The sequence below is a fragment of the Tursiops truncatus genome, chromosome 5 (assembly GCF_011762595.2).
Source record: "Tursiops truncatus isolate mTurTru1 chromosome 5, mTurTru1.mat.Y, whole genome shotgun sequence".
Taxonomy (NCBI): Eukaryota; Metazoa; Chordata; class Mammalia; order Artiodactyla; family Delphinidae; genus Tursiops; species Tursiops truncatus.
Window position 1 is genome coordinate 27,651,075 of NC_047038.1, and position 18,075 is coordinate 27,669,149.

Genomic DNA, 18,075 nt, shown 5'->3' on the forward strand with positions numbered 1-18,075 from the left:
CTGGTGTGGTCGCGAGCGGATGACGTCACGGGTTTTCGCGGGAGACGTTCGAAAATGGGTTTTGTGCAATAGATGGGTGAAGTGAGCTGTTTCACGGGGTTTCCGGGGAGTAAGGAGGATTAGGCTGGAGTTTTGAGCGAGAGGTGGTGTCACTGATTTTGGCGCGACTGGACGAAGGAATTTGCTCCGCCAGAAGCGGGCCGGTAAGGAAGCCCTGTGGAACCAGGATTGGATCACAGGGTTCTCGGACAACTTGTAAGAACTGGTGTCTCCTCTTCACCGCCTTTCCCAGCCCTTGCTTTGCAGTTCCCACATACGTGTGAGAACCAGAGATGGTTTTGCTCTTTGTTTTTGGGACTGACAAAGGGTCAATTCTCCACTGTCATTTGGTTACACAGGATCATGGTAATTAAACTTTGGCAAATGAAACGGGAGCTTCTTTTGGTTATCTGGACTGGATGCTTTCTTAATAAGCTATCGGGTTCGTGACTCTTAAATCTGTGAATCATTTAGGGATTCGAAAGATCCTGCTTGTTCCAAAACAAAAGGACCAAAAACATCTCGTCGTACTTAACAGAAAACATCTCATTTTAGTGATAACACAGAATTTTATACATAAATCTATAACGCAGCACAATAATGTATGTGTGAAGATATGTATATATTTCTGTACTTAAGTATCACAGAACATCTAGGGTCTCCATGCCAAAAACTCATTTGCACATTAAGCTTTCACCCACTAGAGGTGGGTCAACACTTGAATTGTTTTAGAGATATGGATAGATGAATACTTTCAGAAAGCTTTTTATCTTTGCACCTCACTGAAATATATGATGCTTTTCGCTAAAAACGTTTTTCCTGTTTAATGGTAAGAAAGGGGTGTTGACTCACCTTTGAATGTGGGAATTAGGGCTTCTTCTAAATATTTTAAGAGCCAGTTAGTCTTTTTTTTTTCGATGTCTAGTCCTATAAACTAACTTACCACATATATGAGTTTGGACCTCCTCAGTTCCTTTTAAATTTTAAACAAGTAATATTTCTAATTTAGGAAAACAATGGGAAATTTTATTTTGCAATTTGTAAATAGCATATAAGCAATCCTAAATTAGTAAATACTGGATTTCTAATATGTAAATTGTGATGGTAATAATTACTTTTCAGGATTATGAGATGATAAATATTATATGTAAAGTATCTAGTCCCATTCCTGCCTGATGCAGTAGGTGTTCAACAAATAGTCACATAATGTAGTTTTTGTGAATATGAGCACCAGAATTTAGACTACTTAATTTTGAATTCTGAATCTGCCATTTATTTACTTCATGATCTTAGGCAGATTACATACCTATTATGCACTTCAGTTTCCTTTTTTGTAAAATGAATATGAAAAATAGTATCTATACCATAAGGTGTGAACATTTAAACAGTGTCTAGCATATAATTGCACTGAGTAAATAATAGCTGTTATTAAAGGGGCTTAATGTTAACAACTGCCACATGCCAGGCATTGTTTTGACACCATGTAGTCTTACCTACATATATAGGATGTCTAACCCATTCAGTGGCTAGAAGCAAGTTGCTATAAAAGCAGCAGTGAATGATGTATTTCTCTGGACCTCTCTGTTATCTTCTTGGCATTCATTGGACATCTAGCAATCCCGTGGGCTGCAGGGGAGGGATATCGGATATGGGAGTTATGTTTCTGAAACGCAGTGCCTCTGTAGGTCTGGGTCCTGTCCTGTGCACTGTGTTGTGGGGCAAGTATTCACATCTCATTTGCGTACCCCTTGCCACACCCTTTCTCCATTTGGCAGCCAGAGCAATCTTTGTAAAACCCAAGTCACGTTGTGTAATCTTATTCTTAAAATCCTGCCTTGGCCTCCTACTGTCTTTATAGAAAGTCCAGACAACTTAGCATAAAACAGAAGGCCCCTTGAATCCTGTTATTGCTCACTTTTTCAGTGTTATCTCTCACAACTCACTGTCTTACACTTGATTGTACTAGAGTTCCTTGATTATGCCTTGCTGTGTCTTCCACAGGCTTTTGGACATGTTGATTCCTATTTGGAAATACCTTCCCTGGCATTTTTCCTTGGTTAATGATTATTTCAGTTTACAGCTTAGATATGTCTTTCAGGGAACCTTGTTTCATGCCCTAGACCGAGTTGGGTGCCCCTCCTGTGCTTATTCCTGCTACATTTTATTGTAATTACCGTTTATTACCCTGCTATACTGAAAATTCCTTGAGACTAGGAATAGTATTTTGTTCAATTTAGTATCTCGGCCTGGCACAATGTCTGGCACGCAGTAAGTACAAATATATGTGATTTATAAATAATATGTAGGTGGCCTGTTTTTATATATATTATATGTATATAGGATGAATTTAATCCAGAATTGCAAATTATAGCTTTATTGAATCCGTCTGGGTTTCAAATTTGAGCATGTATCACTATCACCTGCAGGGCTTGTTAAATTACAGGCCATCCAGCCCCAACCCCAGACTTTATAATTTAATAGGTCAAGACCCAAGAATTTGAATTTCTAACTGGTTCCCATGTGATGCTAATGCTGTTGGCCCAGGGACCTAAGGCAGTGGTTAAAAATAACTTTCCTGGGGTTTCCCTGGTGGCGCAGTGGTTGAGAGTCCGCCTGCCGATGCAGGGGACACAGGTTCGTGCCGCGGTCCGGGAAGATCCCACATAACGCGGAGCGGCTGGGCCCATGAGCCATGGCCGCTGAGCCTGCGCGTCCGGAGCCTGTGCTCCGCAACGGGAGAGGCCACAACAGTGAGAGGCCCGCGTACCGCAAAAAAAAAAATAATAATGATAATTTTCTTTGGCATCTCTACTTACTTCTTCAATTCACCCTCTGATTTTAGATTTCCAAATTTGTCCGCAGTAATAATTTTATCCAATAGCGTAGGATAACTACAGTACTCACTGCAATGATATTGGAAAGGTTTTTCCTTGGAGAGGTATTATAATGTATATTTGGTCTTAAATACTGTGTTATATTGACTTTAAAATGTAAAATGAAAAATTTGAAATGCAAGAGGGCCATCTTGTGGTGATCGTAGCAACTCAGAAAGTTTTAAAAGTTGAAACTTTTTCTGTAAAGAATCAAGCTTGGGGGGAAGGGAAGAATCATATTTTCTGATACATATTATGGCAGCTGGAAAAATGTTTGCAGCCTACTAATTATTTTATATATTTTACTTGGTTTTGTCTTTACTTGGCAAATTCTTTTTCCACAGTGTAGTGTCACTATTCTATCATGTCCTCAGTGGCAGATAATTTGATTATACCTGTGGGTTTTTTTTTTTTTTTTTTCTTGGCCATGCTGCATGGCTTGTGGGATCTTAGTTCCCTGACCAGGGATTGAACCCGGGCCCTTGTCAGTGAAAGCGTGGAGTCCTAACCAGTGGAGCGTCAGGGAATTCCCTATACCTGTGTTTGCCTTGATAGTTACATAGTCTCAGGACGCTTAGATGCCTCTCTCTGGTCAAGAGTTTGTGGGGGAAAAATTGTATTTGATACTCTGTTCATCAGGGTTGAATATTCTTTGTCATTTTTCATTTTAGGTGATATAAATTGTTGAATGACCACTGATTATTTTCTGGACCTGACTATATAATTTCAGAAGAAACAATGGAAAGCCAAGAATTTATTGTAAGTCTTACCAGTTTTCACTATTTCCTTTTTTCTTCCTTCTTTCCATGTTTCACAAATGTCTTGCCAGATTTAGCAAAAAAACCTAAAATAAATTTAAAAAAACCAAAAACCCAAACCTAAAAGAAGGGCACTCAGTTGAAATTGAATTTCAGATAAACAGTGAATAATTTTTTAGTATTAAGTATGTATGTCCCAAATATTGCCCTATATTGTGTCTGGCAACCCTACACATTGGTTATACAAAGTCCTTTGGAACAAATTCTTTGGAAGTTTGGGACCAGGAAATAATTTCTTTCTCTTGAAGGACTGGCATGACTCTTCTAGATTAGTGGTTCTTAACCTGTTTGGTCTCAGGACCCTTTTATACTCTTAAAAATTATTGAGGACCCCAAAGAATTTTTGATTATGGGCCTTATATCTAGTGCTGTCTTTCATATTAGAAATTATAATGGAAATTTTTAAAATGTTTATTAATTCATTAAAAATAATAAGCCCATTACATTTAACATAGATTACATTTTTAATGAAAAGTTTATGGTCCAATAACAACAGAAACGTATTGTAAAGAGTAGCAATGCTGTGCATTTTTTGCAAATCCCTTTAATATTTGACTTAATAGAAGCCGCTAGATTCTCAGATCTGCTTCTGCGTTCATTCGGAAATTGAATCTTGCAATATTGCATATATATAACCTTGGGAGCTTCTACTAAGTACATGATCAAAGGAGTGAGATTGAGATACATACAACATCATGAAAATAGTTCTGACTTCACAGACCCCTGAAAAAGTCTTGAGGGGGACACCTCCAGGAGTCTCTGTACTCCTGGACTTTGAGAACTGTACAATTTTTTCCATCCCACAAATGACTAGGAAGCTCAAAATAGTTTTTGTTGCTCAGTTAACTTTTCAGTTTCTTCCTTAGGTTTTACCTCTCCTTTCTCCCCTCCCTTGCCTTTTGCTACCAGGTATTTTTTGTTGTTGGTGTTTGTTGTTATTGTTATGATATCTGTGCTTTTATTTTGATAAAAGATGTCTTCAATATTTTTTGTAGGTAGGAAGGGTATAAAAATATATACATTTAATACTTGTAAATAGAAACCATTTCTTTCCTTTGTACTTTTGGAAATAAGGTACTATATACTCATCAAAAGATGAAGAAGTCAAAAGTGTGGCAAGATGGAATTCTGAAGATCACTCACTTAGGAAACAAAGTAAGTGCATAGCAGTTGACTATGGAGTCTAAGAGTTGGGTTCTTGCCTTTTGATTGAATATTAAGAAAACTCTGTAGATGATAAAATCTTAGATATGTCCATAAGCTGATGTGATATGAAAACAGAAGTTGTCAAATGATTCCCATACCACAGTGATTCATTTGTGCATTATAAAAGTTCAGTTAATACTATTTAATTGGGCTTCCCTGGTGGCGCAGTGGTTGAGGGTCTGCCTGCCGATGCAGGGGATGCGGGTTCGTGCCCTGGTCCGGGAGGATCCTACATGCCATGGAGCGGCTGGGCCCGTGGGCCATGTCCGCTGAGCCTGCGCGTCTGGAGCCTGTGCTCCGCAGCGGGAGAGGCCACAACAGTGAGAGGCCTGCGTACCGCAAAAAAAAAAACAAAAAACTATTTAATTTCTTCAGATTTTTTTAAAATTAGATTTTCTATGAAACTTTTCAGGAATTTTAGCACACTTTTTTCTTTTGTTTTTTTAAATTTATTTATTTATTTATGGCTGCGTTGGGTCTTTGTTGCTGTGTGTGGGCTTTCTCTAATTGCATTGAGCGGGGGGCTACTCTTCACTGCAGTGTGTGGGCTTCTTACTGCAGTGGCTTCTCTTGTTGTGGAGCATGGGCTCTAGGTGCACGGGCTTCAGTAGTTGTGGTATGTGGGCTCAGTAGTTGTGGCTCACGGGCTCTAGAATGTGCAGACTCAGTAGTTGTGGCACACAGTCTTAGTTGCTCTGTGCCATGTGGGATCTTCCTGGATCAGGGCTTGAACCCATGTCCCCTGCATTGGCGGGCAGATTCTTAACCACTGTGCCACCAGGGAAGTCCTGGCACACTCTTTTTCTTTGCAGGTAATAAGAGTTTAACTATACAGAAAAAACTACTATTAAAATATATTTCTAGGGCTTCCCTGGTGGCGCAGTGGTTGAGAGTCCGCCTGCCGATGCAGGGGACATGGGTTCGTGCCCCGGTCCGGGAAGATCCCACATCCCGCGGAGTGGCTGGGCCCGTGAACCATGGCCTCTGAGCCTACGCGTCCGGAGCCTGTGCTCCGCAACGGGAGAGGCCACAACAGTGAGAGGCCCGCGTACCGCAAAAAAGAAAAAAACAAAAAACAAACAAACAAAAATATATATATTTCTAACATAATAATGCTCACAGTGTAATGGTACACACAGAGTTGACATACCATTTTAGAAAAGCTGCCAATTTCTGAAATTATGTATAGAATTCTTCTATTTTTGGATTTTCTTTGAATCTGTTATTTTATTATATGATCCTATCAGTCTTGAGAAAATTATTTACTAGGATAATCGTCAACCCTGCTAGATATGGTGATCCTTCCTTGGGTTTCCCACCCTGATTATCTCCATCTGTCAAATTTTCATGTTCTCCTCTTATCAGTTCTCGTGACCTTATTTAACACCCTTGTCTCTTCCATTCTTCACAACACTTCTTCATTTGACTTCTGTGACACCATGCTCTCCTGATGTTGCTTACTGCCCACTTCTGAGTATTTTCTGTGGGCTCATTCTCTTCCCATACTTAAAATTTTTAGTCAGGACTCAGGATTACATGCTCTTATATATAAAGATATATAAATTATCTCTGTCTCTCTTTGTTACTCCCTCTATGGAGAAGACAGAGATTTATTGTAAGGAATTGGCTTATGTGATCATGGAGGCTGACGAGTCCCACCATCTGTAGTTGGCAAGCTGGAGACCCAGGAGAACTAATAATGTGGCTTTAGTGTTTGTGCCAACAGGCTTGAGACGCAGGAAGAGCCAGTATTTCAGTATGAGTCAGAAGGTAGGAAAAAACTGATGTCTCAGCTCAAAGACCGTCAGGCAGGAGGAGTTTTCTCTTACTTGGCTGTTGTGTTCTATATAGGCCCTCCACGGATGGGATGAGGCCCAGCCACAGAGCAATCTGCTGTAGTCATTTATTTTATTGAGGTATAGTTTTGACATTTAAGTTTCAGGTGTACAACTTAATGATTTGATATTTATATACATTGCAGAATGATCATAATAAGTCTACTTACCATCCATCACCATCCACAGTTAGAAAAATTCTTTTTCTTTTCTTTTCCTTGTGATGAGGGCTTTTAAGATTTACTCTCAGCAACTTTCAAATATACAATACAGTGTTACTAACTATAGTCACCATATTGTACATTATATCCCCATGACTTATTTATTTTGTAGTGGATATTTGTATCTTTTGACCCCCTTCACCCATTTGGCCCATCACCCTGTTTTGATTTCTTTAAAAAAAACTTATCAAGTGCTTACTGTGTACCAGGCATAATGCTTTAAATGTATCAACTTACTTAGTCTTTATAAGTCCCGTATTAGTTACGTACTATTTTTATCTTTATTTTATTGATGATGAAGCTAAGGCTCAGAGAGATGAAGCCCATAGATCTCACAGCTAGAAAGTGGAGGAGTTGTTTATTAATTTAGATTTTTTGGCTCCAGAGCCCATGCCCTAACCATTCTATTGTTTCTTTTAATATTACTAATTTAAAAGAAGAACTTTATTATAGATGAGTTGATAACATATAGGACACATTGACAAGATTGTGGCCTCCTGAATGAAGCCAGCAGTTAAAGATCTCCATATTCTGTCCTTATTCTACATATCTATCACTCTGAAATTATCACTAAGAGAACATTTTTAATGTAGAAAGACTACTTATCATTTTTTAAATTAACATTTGATTTATTAAAACAGAAAAGTAGGAATTCCCTGGTGGTCTAGTGGTTAGGACTCTGCGCTTTCACTCAGGTTCAATCCCTGGTTGGGGAATTAAGATCCCGCAAGCTGTGCGGCGTGGCCAAAGAAAATAAAATAAAAGAGATGGTAGGGAAGGAAATGAGTACTGTTCTTTAAAAACAAAAAAAAAGAAACAACAAAAAACCAGAAAAGTAAAAGAAAAATTAGTTTTGCCTTAAGCCTTCAATTTCAGCTTACAGATCCTATTCAGTTTATAAACCTAGTTTAGTTTAACTTTTAGTTGAGTCCTAGCTTAATATTTAGTCAACTTAAGTCAAACAGGCTAGATACTTTTAAACTAATCCATTCACTGTTCAATGCTGTTCTGTAAAACTCTGGGGGTTTTTTTTGGGTGGTCTTCCTATTCAGTTAAGGCCAAGTCTTTAAAATCTTATAGTTTGTGTTATGTTAAAAAGACATATGATTGGATTCTGCCTGTCTTTCATGTCTTCTTTTGGCACAAAATCAGGTTATGCTAGTGGTTATGCTAGTGGTATTAAGGTTATGCTAGTGGTATTATCCAACTTTATCTTCAACTATAGCTTATATTTATTGAGTGTCCATTATATACCTCACACTGATAGGTTACAGGAAAGCAAGATAAATACAAGTTAGTCCCAGAGAGTTTTTCTATGATCCAGGAAAATTAATAATCTCATATCCTAACCCTTGTTCCCAAATCCAAACTGTAAACTGTAAACTATTGTTTACAGTATTTTTCTTGATAGTAATGCCTTTTCTCTATGTATTCAGATCCTTACTGTCAGGGTTATTCATCTTCCATTAACTGAGTCATCATTCAGTAAACATATATTGCTGCTGGGCAGTGGGAAAATTCAAATAAGACGTATGGAAGCAGTGTAGAAGAGCAGTTAATGTCAAATAGACATTAGCCTGAATCCTGCTCTTCACTTACTAGATGTGTAATCTTGGCAAGTTATTTAGTCCCTCAAGGCGTATAGTCTCTTCTTTGTAAAATGGGGAAAATGATACTTCATAAAGTTTTCTTGAGGATTAAATAAGATAACAAACCTCTTAACGAAGTACCTGGCACATTTTAAGCATGCAATAAATAGTAACTGTTATAGTTTTTGTCTTCAAGGGAATTTTATCTAAGTGCCTAAGGATTAGAGTATATACAGAGATATGCTTAAGGGTCTATGAGATTACAAATGAGAGACATCAAAATTGGACTCTGGTTCAGAGAAGTCTTTCCAGATGAAGAGTATATTTTTGAGTATTTGTTTTGTTTTGTAAACAAAATTGATAGGTCGGAAGGAGGGGAGCTGAAGATTGAAGATTGTGTCATTGCTGTAACGGTGTTGAGGTGTGGAACAGTGTGAAATATTTCTGGGGAATTATAAACAATTGACTCTGGCTGGAATGAAGGTCCCATGTGGGCAAACTGTAGAATACACAGCTAAAGAGGTAGGCAGGAGCCATATCATGAAGGACTTTGTGTGCTCAGCTTGAGGAGCCAGTGAAGAATTAGGAGTAGAAGAATGACATAATCATGTCTCTATTTTAGAAAGATCACTCTGGCAGCAATGTCTAACATACCTTTTAAGTTATGTAGGATGAAAGATTGGATTTCGGAAGACAGTTATAATAAAGAGGCTATAAAATAATGTAGATGAAAAGTGATGGGGGTCTGACTAAGGAGGCCTTAGCACTGACAATGGAGAGAAAGGATGATTAGAGAGAAATTGTGAAAATATTATAGAATCTTAAGGTCTTGGATATGGAAGGTGAAGAGAATCCAGAATGACTTCAGGTTTCTGTATTATGATTATGGTATTGAGTGAGATAGGATATCTGAAAAAGAAAAGCAAGTTTAGGGGGAACAATGAAGATTTACAGTTTCATTTTGAACATACCAAATTTTCAGTGTCATCAAAACACTCAAGTAATTGGCGATAGGGACCTGGAACTCAGGAAACAGTTTTGGGCTACTGATGCAGATTGGGAGTACTTGGCATTTAGATGATATTTGAAGCTCCTGGAGTGGATTCGTTCATTCATTTATTTAACAAATACTTTTTGAGCACCTGTTAGGAGTTACACACTGTTCTAGTAGATGCAGCAGGTAACAAAACAGTTAAATCCCTGGCTTTGTGGAAATAACATGGAGGAGACAGACCAGTAAACTAAATGAAGATGTATGTCTAGTGAGTTAGGCAAACAACAAGTAGAGTGAGCAAGGGTAAGAATGAAGATAAAGGGGACTATGTAGGCCTTATTGGCTAATGTAGGGACTTTTGTCTTATTCTTTGGGAGCTGTGGAGACATTTGAGCAGAAGTGTGACATGAATTTTGTGCATAATATGCTCAGGGATGGAGAATAGAATGTAAAGAGTAGAGAAGAAAAGGTAGGAGACCTTAGAAATACCAAAATTTTTAACTGCTTTATTGAGATATAATTCACACATTTTTCATTACACCCATTTAAAGTATACAACTCAATATATTCACAGAGTTTTGCAACTATTACTGCAGTCTAATTTTAGAATATTTTTGTCACCCCCAGGAAGAAATACCATAAAGGCACTACTCAGTCCTAATCTACTTACTGTCTCGACACATTTGTGTATCCTGGACTATTCACATGAATGGAATGATACAATAAGTGGTCTTTTGCGAATGACTTCTTTCATTTAGCATGTTTTCAAGGTTCATCCATGTTGAAGCATGTACCAATACTTTATTCCTTTTTATTGCTGAATAATATTCTACTTTATGGATATATCCCACTTTGTTTATCCATTCATCAATTGATGAACTTTTTTGAGTTGTTCCTACTTTTTGGTATTATGAACAATGCTGCTCTGAACATTTGTATGCAACTTTTTCTGAAAACATGTTTTCATTTCTCTGTACGTATATCGTACTTAGGACTGGAATTGCTGGATCATGTGGTAACTCTGTGTTCAATCTTTTAAGGAACTGCTAACTATTATCCAAAGTGATGGAAACAGCAATGTTTAAGGGGCTAGTAGAGAAGCCGCTATGAAAAATGGCTAGAGAGCTAGAGAGACACGAGGAGAAAGCCAGAAAATGACAATCACCTTGGTTTCCTTTTTCTCCCATATCCTGCATGTTCGATAAGTTTTACTCTTTATGCCTCTTATACAATTGTCTTATCCCAGTGCTAATGACTTATTTCAAACTCTAATTATCTCCTTGATCCTTCATATCACACCATTACAATAATCTCTTTACTGATCGTGTTTCCTGTTTTGCCTCCTGTAACTCATTCCAATTCTGTCTTCTTCCTGATTCCATTCCAAGATTCTCCTGGTAGGGAATAAGTTGTTGAATTTATGTGTATGCCTTTGCTCTTTTGCACACACTGAATGGATGCTTAGAAAACATTTGAGATAGATGCACTTTCTAATCCAAGTTTACAAAGTGGGTAATCCTTTCAGTACATGATTTACTTATATAACAATTTTTGATTTGCTTTGAAGATGTTTAAGAAAAGTGGAATTGTGTTGTGTCCCTTTTTAACATTTTTAACACTTTTTTTGTTTTAATATAGGCAATTCTATATGATGACAAAGGAGAATGTTTGGAGAGTTTATTTCTTAAGTGCCTTGAGGTATTTTAATTTATCTTATTTTTAAGTTATTGTTAAATCTTAATTCCTTTGTGAATATTGTTAAATAGTATAGTAATGGTACTAATACTAGTAATTATAGCTAGTATTTATTGAACATTTATTGTTAGCCAGACTCTGCTAAAAGCTTTTAGGTATTTTTTCATTTAACCTTTATACAACCCTGTGATTTTTTTTTTTTTTTTTTTTTTGCGGTACGCAGGCCTCTCACTGTTGTGGCCTCTCCCGTTGCGGAGCACAGGCTTCAGACGCGCAGGCTCAGTGGCCATGGCTCACAGGCCCAGCTCCTCCGCGGCATGTGGGATCTTCCCGGACCGGGGCATGAACCCGTGTCCCCTGCATCAGCGGGCTGACTCTCAACCACTGCACCACCAGGGAAGCCCGGACCCTGTGATTTTTATAGATCAGGAGTATAGTGCTGAAAGTTTAAATAACTTGCCCATGCTTATAGAGTTAAAGTGGTAAGGCTGAGATTTGAACCCAGAAAGTGACTCTAAATCTATTATGTGGTTTTGATAAGCAGAGACCTACAGTGGGATATATTTTGTGAAATTATTCCTATTTAAAATATTTTCTCAAATATTTATTCCATGTTTTCCTCTGTTGGAAAATGGAAGGGAATATTTTAGTGTAAAGATTAAGGATATTAGAATTTGTTTGTTCTTGGTTTATTTCCCACTTTCACATACTTCCTAGCTAACCTAACCTCTCTGTGTTCAGCTTCTCGGCTGTCAAATGTAGACCGGAGACAGCCTGCTCAGTTGGTGGGAAAGTTAGAAATAGCTTAGGCAAAGTGCTTAGCAGTTTAGTACAGTGATTTTCAAAGTGCTAAAATGCATACATATTCTTATTATCACTGTGTTGATTTTGGCCATGGTACTTAACCTGTTTTTAAATTTTATGACAGTAGTGGTTGTGGAATTTTTATACTTACCAAAAGAGGGTCTTGGAGAAGCCCTGTTTTAGTAGATACTTAGTGATGGTAATGACTGTTGTTATTATTTCATTTAAAATTATTTCATGAGTAAAGATTGAGCACATTATCTGTGATAATACACAGATTTTGTATATTATCAACTAGGTTGATAATCTTGTGTTTATGCTGCAGTCAGAAGTGGTCGCAAGTGCTGTATTTGTTAATTAAAGTGATTAAAAATTCTTTCTTGGGAATATGATTAAGAACTAACAATTAATAATTTGTGATAATTATGAGTATGTATGTAATTCACATTAATTTATAAAGATATATATATAACTGATTAATAACTTTAATTGTTTTTTAATTAATTTTTTTTAGCTGCATTGGGTCTTTGTTGCTGCGCACAGGCTTTTTCTAATTGTGGCGAGCGGGGGCTACTCTTCATTGCGGTGCGCGGGCTTCTCATTGCAGTGGCTTCTCTTGTTGCGAAGCACAGGCTCTAGGTGCGCAGGGTCAGTAGTTGTGGCTCACGGGCTCTAGAGCGCAGGCTCAGTAGTTGTGGCACATGGGCTTACTTGCTCTGCGGCATGTGGGATCTTCCCGGACCAGGGCTCAAATCCGTGTCCCCTGCATTGGCAGGCAGATTCTTAACCACTGCACCACCAGGGAAGTCCCTAATAGCTCTAATTTAAAAATTACATTTAGATTTATGAATTCTAGGTGAATTGAGAGGAGGCATCTTTTCCTTGCTTGTCTTTGTATCCTCGGCATGTAACAAAAGTTCTCACATAGGTCCCTAATATGTATTTTTTTTAGTACAAATTTATTTATTTATTTTCCGCTGTGTTGGGTCTTCGTTGCTGCGCACGGGCTTTCTCTAGTTGTGGTGAACGGGGGCTACTCTTTGTTGCGGTGCACGAGCTTCTCGTTGAGGTGGCTTCTCTTGTTGCAGAGCATGGGCTCTAGGCATGAGGGCTTCAGTAGTTGTGGCTCACGGGCTCTAGAGTGCCGGCTCAGTAGTTGTGGCGCACGGGCTTAGTTGCTCTGCGGCATATGGGATCTTCCCGGACCAGGGCTTGAACCCGTGTCCGCAGCATGGCCAGGCAGATTCTTAACCACCGCACCACCGGGGAAGTCCCCCTAATATATATTGTTGAATAAACAAATTAGTGAATTTTTTTTGTTGTATTACTTTTTTTTGTTCTTGTTGATAGTTAACTAGTGCATAGTAATCAATAATTTAGTTATTGATTCATTCATTCAACAACTATTTATTGAATATCCATTGTGTCTTTGCTTGTGCTAGAAGCTTATTGGAACACATAGGTAATCAAATAATTAGATGTATATGATCTTGATGTTAATTCTTTAAAATTTAGGTGAAACCTGGAGATGATTTAGAAAGTGATCGATACTTAATCACAGTTGAGGAGGTTAAAGTTACTGGAAGCACAGCTGTCAAACAGGATGTTGTTAAAGAAGCACCAGCATTGAATTCAAAGAGGTTTATATCTTCTGGCCGGTCCCTTGGGTGTCAGCCTGCTGGTTTAAAAAGGAAGTTTGCTGTAAGTTTCTCTGTTGAAAATAATAAATCAATATATATTTATAAAATTGTTTTAAGAAGTAGTGAATTGTGAAGCTATTGTACTGTATGATTAAAACAGTGCTTCATAGTATATGCTTAGGTAGGAAGGAAGTAAACCTTAATCTTAATACAAATGAGTGTTTGTATTTTAGCTTAGCAAACTTTATATCTTAATTATTACCTTGTAAAACATCCACATTCCTTTTTCTTTTTTTTTTTTAGTCAGTTCATTTTACATTTTCTTTATAGGATATAGAACAGCTAATAATTGTTTAATATTTTTAGGGTTTTCAAGGACCGCGTCAAGTGCCGAAGAAAATGGTTATTACAGAAAATAATGAATCGGCTGTTTCATTTGAAGCTAAGAAGCCTGGTCCTATTTTTCTTCCTCCATTGTACAGCACACCTCCTTTGTTTTCTACATTTGGCAAGAAAGATATAAATAATATACCAACAGACCCTGAGAACATTGTCACTTACAAGAACAGAGAGAGAAATGGCATACCTTTTTCTTCACTTGTCTCTACTTCGTCCTTCAAGGTTAACCCAGAAATGCTATGTGAAGAAAATTATTTTTGCTCTCCTGTCAGTTTTGTAAATAAGCATTCAGATTCTTTACTGACCAATGAGCCCATGAAAAGAGATAGTTTGGTATCTCACTGTTTAGGAGTTTCACAAAATATTAGAAGCAAAGCCCAAATATTAGCTCTTCTGAAGTCCAAATCAACTAGTATGTCTAAGGAACTAAATTCTGAGATTACAGGACATTTCCCTCAGATGCAACCACAAGGAAGTTTAAAAATTCCTACTAAACCAAAGTGCTTAATTGAACAAGAAGAGTATGCTGAGGTGAAGAGCACAGAAAGTTTACACTACCAGCATCAATCAGAAAATACCATGAGAAATAAAAGCCGGTGGGCCATGTATTTATCCTCACAGAGTTCGCCTATACATTCCTCTACGGTAGATGGAAATGATATAGAAAAAAACCCCAAGGCCCAAGTTGGTAATTTAAACTTGAAAGACCTTTTGGTGCAAAAAAGGATACAGTTCTTTGAAACAGGTGCTGAAAATGGAAAAAACTATAACGAAGGCAAGCCAGTAGATGATAATGATCAGACCTGGGATCAAGAAGGAAAATTAGAAATTCCTTCATTCTGTGATAGCAGCAGCTTACCAGTTACCTGTAGTAACGCAGAAAATGATGGCTTTTTATCAGAATCTGACATTCAAAAAAATAATAAAAGACCTCTTAATCAAAATGACCAGATGGGCATAAAAGGGTCAATTCTCATTAGAAAAAAAGCTCAGGAGATAGATATACGTGGAACACCAGAAAAGGAGTATAAACATCTACAAATTGAATCTTCACTAAGTAACAATTCTGGGATCTCTGATGATAATATGGACATATTTTCTAAAAGTAGTACTAATAATGAACTCCTTAATAATATTCATGAACCTATGAGTAATGTAACACAGCCACTTGTGGAGGTCACATTTAATCTAAAGAATTTTGAAACCAGTGACACTGAGGAGGAATCAGAGGAAAGCAACAGAATTTCCCAGGATTCAGAGGGTTGGGTGAAAGAAACTTTGGTTAATGACGGCAATTCAAGATGTGAGAATATAAGCTGTAAAGAAGTTGGCAGTGAACACTTGCCTCTCTTAACGTCTACTGGGGACAAACTATCAGAGACATTTCCCATGAAAGAGATTCTGCCATCACAGTTTTGTGATAAAACGTGTGTAGGTTTTGACAGAGGACCTTGGAAAGCTGGAAGCACTGGAAAAGAAATAGAGGAGGAGTGGAGTGACACATTAAGCAATTTTGACTCATCCTTAGAGTGGACTGATGATGTATATGCAGAAAATAATGAAGGCAGTAATAAATCTATTAGTGCTTCATTCCCAAATAAATCTGAAAGTATAAACACGAATTTACATATTCCTCATTTTTTAAACATAGCCACTCATCAGAATCCTGAAAAAAACCTATTTTCAGAACAGGCTCAGCCTCGGCCTTTTATTATGGGAAGTGACTTGGACAAAAATTCCAAACAGGTTTTACCATTAACCTCTAGCAGTGACAACAGTATCCAGCTATTAAATGCCAGTCAGATTCACTCTGAAGAATGTATTGCACTTGATAAATCACATAACCAAGTTTCCAATTCTTTGTTTTACCCTTTGGGAAAAAAACATCCTATTTCCAAAGACACAGAATCACATGTTCCTGAATCTGAAGACTTGGGAAGGACTAGAAGTTTACCCCAGGACCATATTGATGTAGAAACTGCTGGAGAAAGCAAACAATACTGGAATAATCCTAGACATTCTTCAGAACTTTCCAGATTAGTAAATAGCATTTCCCTATTAAAATCATTGTCTGAACACAGTACGGCTTTGGAAGGCTTGGAAGTATTGAAAAAGAGGAATACCGCTTTTAAACAACAAGGAACTCGGCAGACCGATGAGCCAGATAGCAATCCTGAAGGTTAGAATGTCATGTCTGTTTTGGATTGTTCTCTTTATAGTTCAAAGGATGAGGAGATATTTGCTCTGGAGGCTACATTAAGAATTACATGGTATTTAAATAGGTAATACATGTACTTGATAAAATCAACTGTAATAGAGGATAATATAGTGAAAAGTAAGTCTCCTTCCTACCACAGCCCTTCAGTCCACTCAGAATTAGCAGTCTTCTTCCAGAGTATTCTTTCAAAAATATGTGTATATAAGCATATATAGGCACATATAAGCAAATATGTGTGTGTGTTATAATCCATTCCTGTCGTTATACATTTTTGGTCATGTGCTAGGAGATACTTTTTTAAGAAAAACGTCATGAGCTCATATTGATATCTCTAACTCCAGTTCTAAACCACAGGGTTCTTCCTTTCTTCCCTTCATTCCATAATTGTGTTTCTTTATTCTCAGAGTGGAAAGGGTCCTGGTGCCCAGCAGCATCAGTATATTTACTTCCTCAATTCTATGGTGTGCACCAAATGGTTTCCAAATTGTTAAACCAATATCACTACTGGCAAAAAAATTTGTAAAGCTTACAAATTCCTTGGAGTTTTTCTTTGTTTCCATTTTTTTTTAAACTGGTTGTGTTTTGTTTCTTTGTTTGTGTTTAGAGTATATCCTGAGAGTATAGAGTTGGAGTATTATGTTCCAAAGTTATTGGGTACTTTTTTTTCTTTACCGTGATTATGTTATCATTTGATATATAGTTAAGTTCATCGTCTATATTTCGTATGAGGATATAGTTGATTTATTCTTTAAAAAATTTTTTTTCTGACTATGTAGAATATTAACTGAGTACAAAAATCAAAACTGTATAAAGACATATACTCAGATTCCTTCCTTATGCCTTCCATCCTATTCCTACCTGCTGTAGGTAACCAATGTATCATACTTGTGGTCTGGTTTTTATTTTTTACTTTTTTGCAAAAATAGACACCTCCCGGTATAAATTCTTGTTTCCCTTTATTCAACATAAGATACTGTGCTCTGTATTCTTTAGCACCTTGATTCTTTCACTTAATAATATATCCTGGAAATCACTACCTATCACTTCATAGGACTCATCCTCATTTTATTTGTTTATAGCTATATAATATTTTACTGTGTGGATGAACCATCATTTTTGCAACCAGTCTCCAGTATTTTGCTATTGCAAATAATGTGACAATAAGTAACTTTATATATCTGTATCTATATAACTGTATGGACTTTTTGCATGTTACTGCAGGTATGTCTTCAGGGCAAATTCCTAGCAGTAAGGTTGTTGGGTAAAGTTGTGTCTTTGTTAGATACTTCAAAATTCTCTTGAAGGAATCATACCATTTCTCATTCCCACCAATAATGTATGAGAGTGCCTGTTTCTCCATAGCATTGCCAGTAGAGTATTTTGCCAAGCTTTTGAATTTTTACCAATCTAATAGATGAGAAATGAGAGTGTATTTTAAATTTGTATTTCTTTCACTACAAGTGAAATTGAGCTTTTCATATGTTTAAGCATCATTTGTATGTCTTTTTTCATGAATAGTCTGCTCTACTCTTTTGTCCAGTCTTTTGATGGTTGTTGGTCTTTTATTCTCTTTTACTTGGAAGAGCTCTTTATGTATTAGAAATAGCAGCTCTTTATCTATGTTGCAGATATTTTCTTTCAGTATGTCATTGATTGGTCTTTTGACTTGGCTTGTGGAACGTTGCCAATAGCTTTTTTTTTAAGAAAAATAATATTATAGGACATAAATATTATGTACACATGA

General features: G+C 37.1%; 1 protein-coding gene across 9 annotated transcripts in view; it reads left to right on the forward strand.

The window, feature by feature from the left end:
- Nucleotides 1-36: 36 nt before the first annotated feature.
- Nucleotides 37-18,075, forward strand: part of ZGRF1 (zinc finger GRF-type containing 1) — a 70,729-nt gene continuing 52,690 nt past the window's right edge. For 7 of the 9 annotated variants that reach the window (XM_073804964.1, XM_033856750.2, XM_033856755.2 and 4 more), the window contains exons 1-6: nt 37-203; nt 3,584-3,671; nt 4,805-4,885; nt 11,214-11,273; nt 13,590-13,775; nt 14,081-16,292. In XM_073804964.1, coding sequence (XP_073661065.1) covers nt 3,651-3,671; nt 4,805-4,885; nt 11,214-11,273; nt 13,590-13,775; nt 14,081-16,292 — 2,560 coding nt within the window. In that variant the 5' untranslated portion in view covers nt 37-203; nt 3,584-3,650. Of the gene's footprint in view, nt 256-3,583; nt 3,672-4,804; nt 4,886-11,213; nt 11,274-13,589; nt 13,776-14,080; nt 16,293-18,075 lie in introns of all 9 variants that reach the window. The other 2 variants (XM_073804960.1, XM_073804962.1) reach the window with 2 other exon arrangements.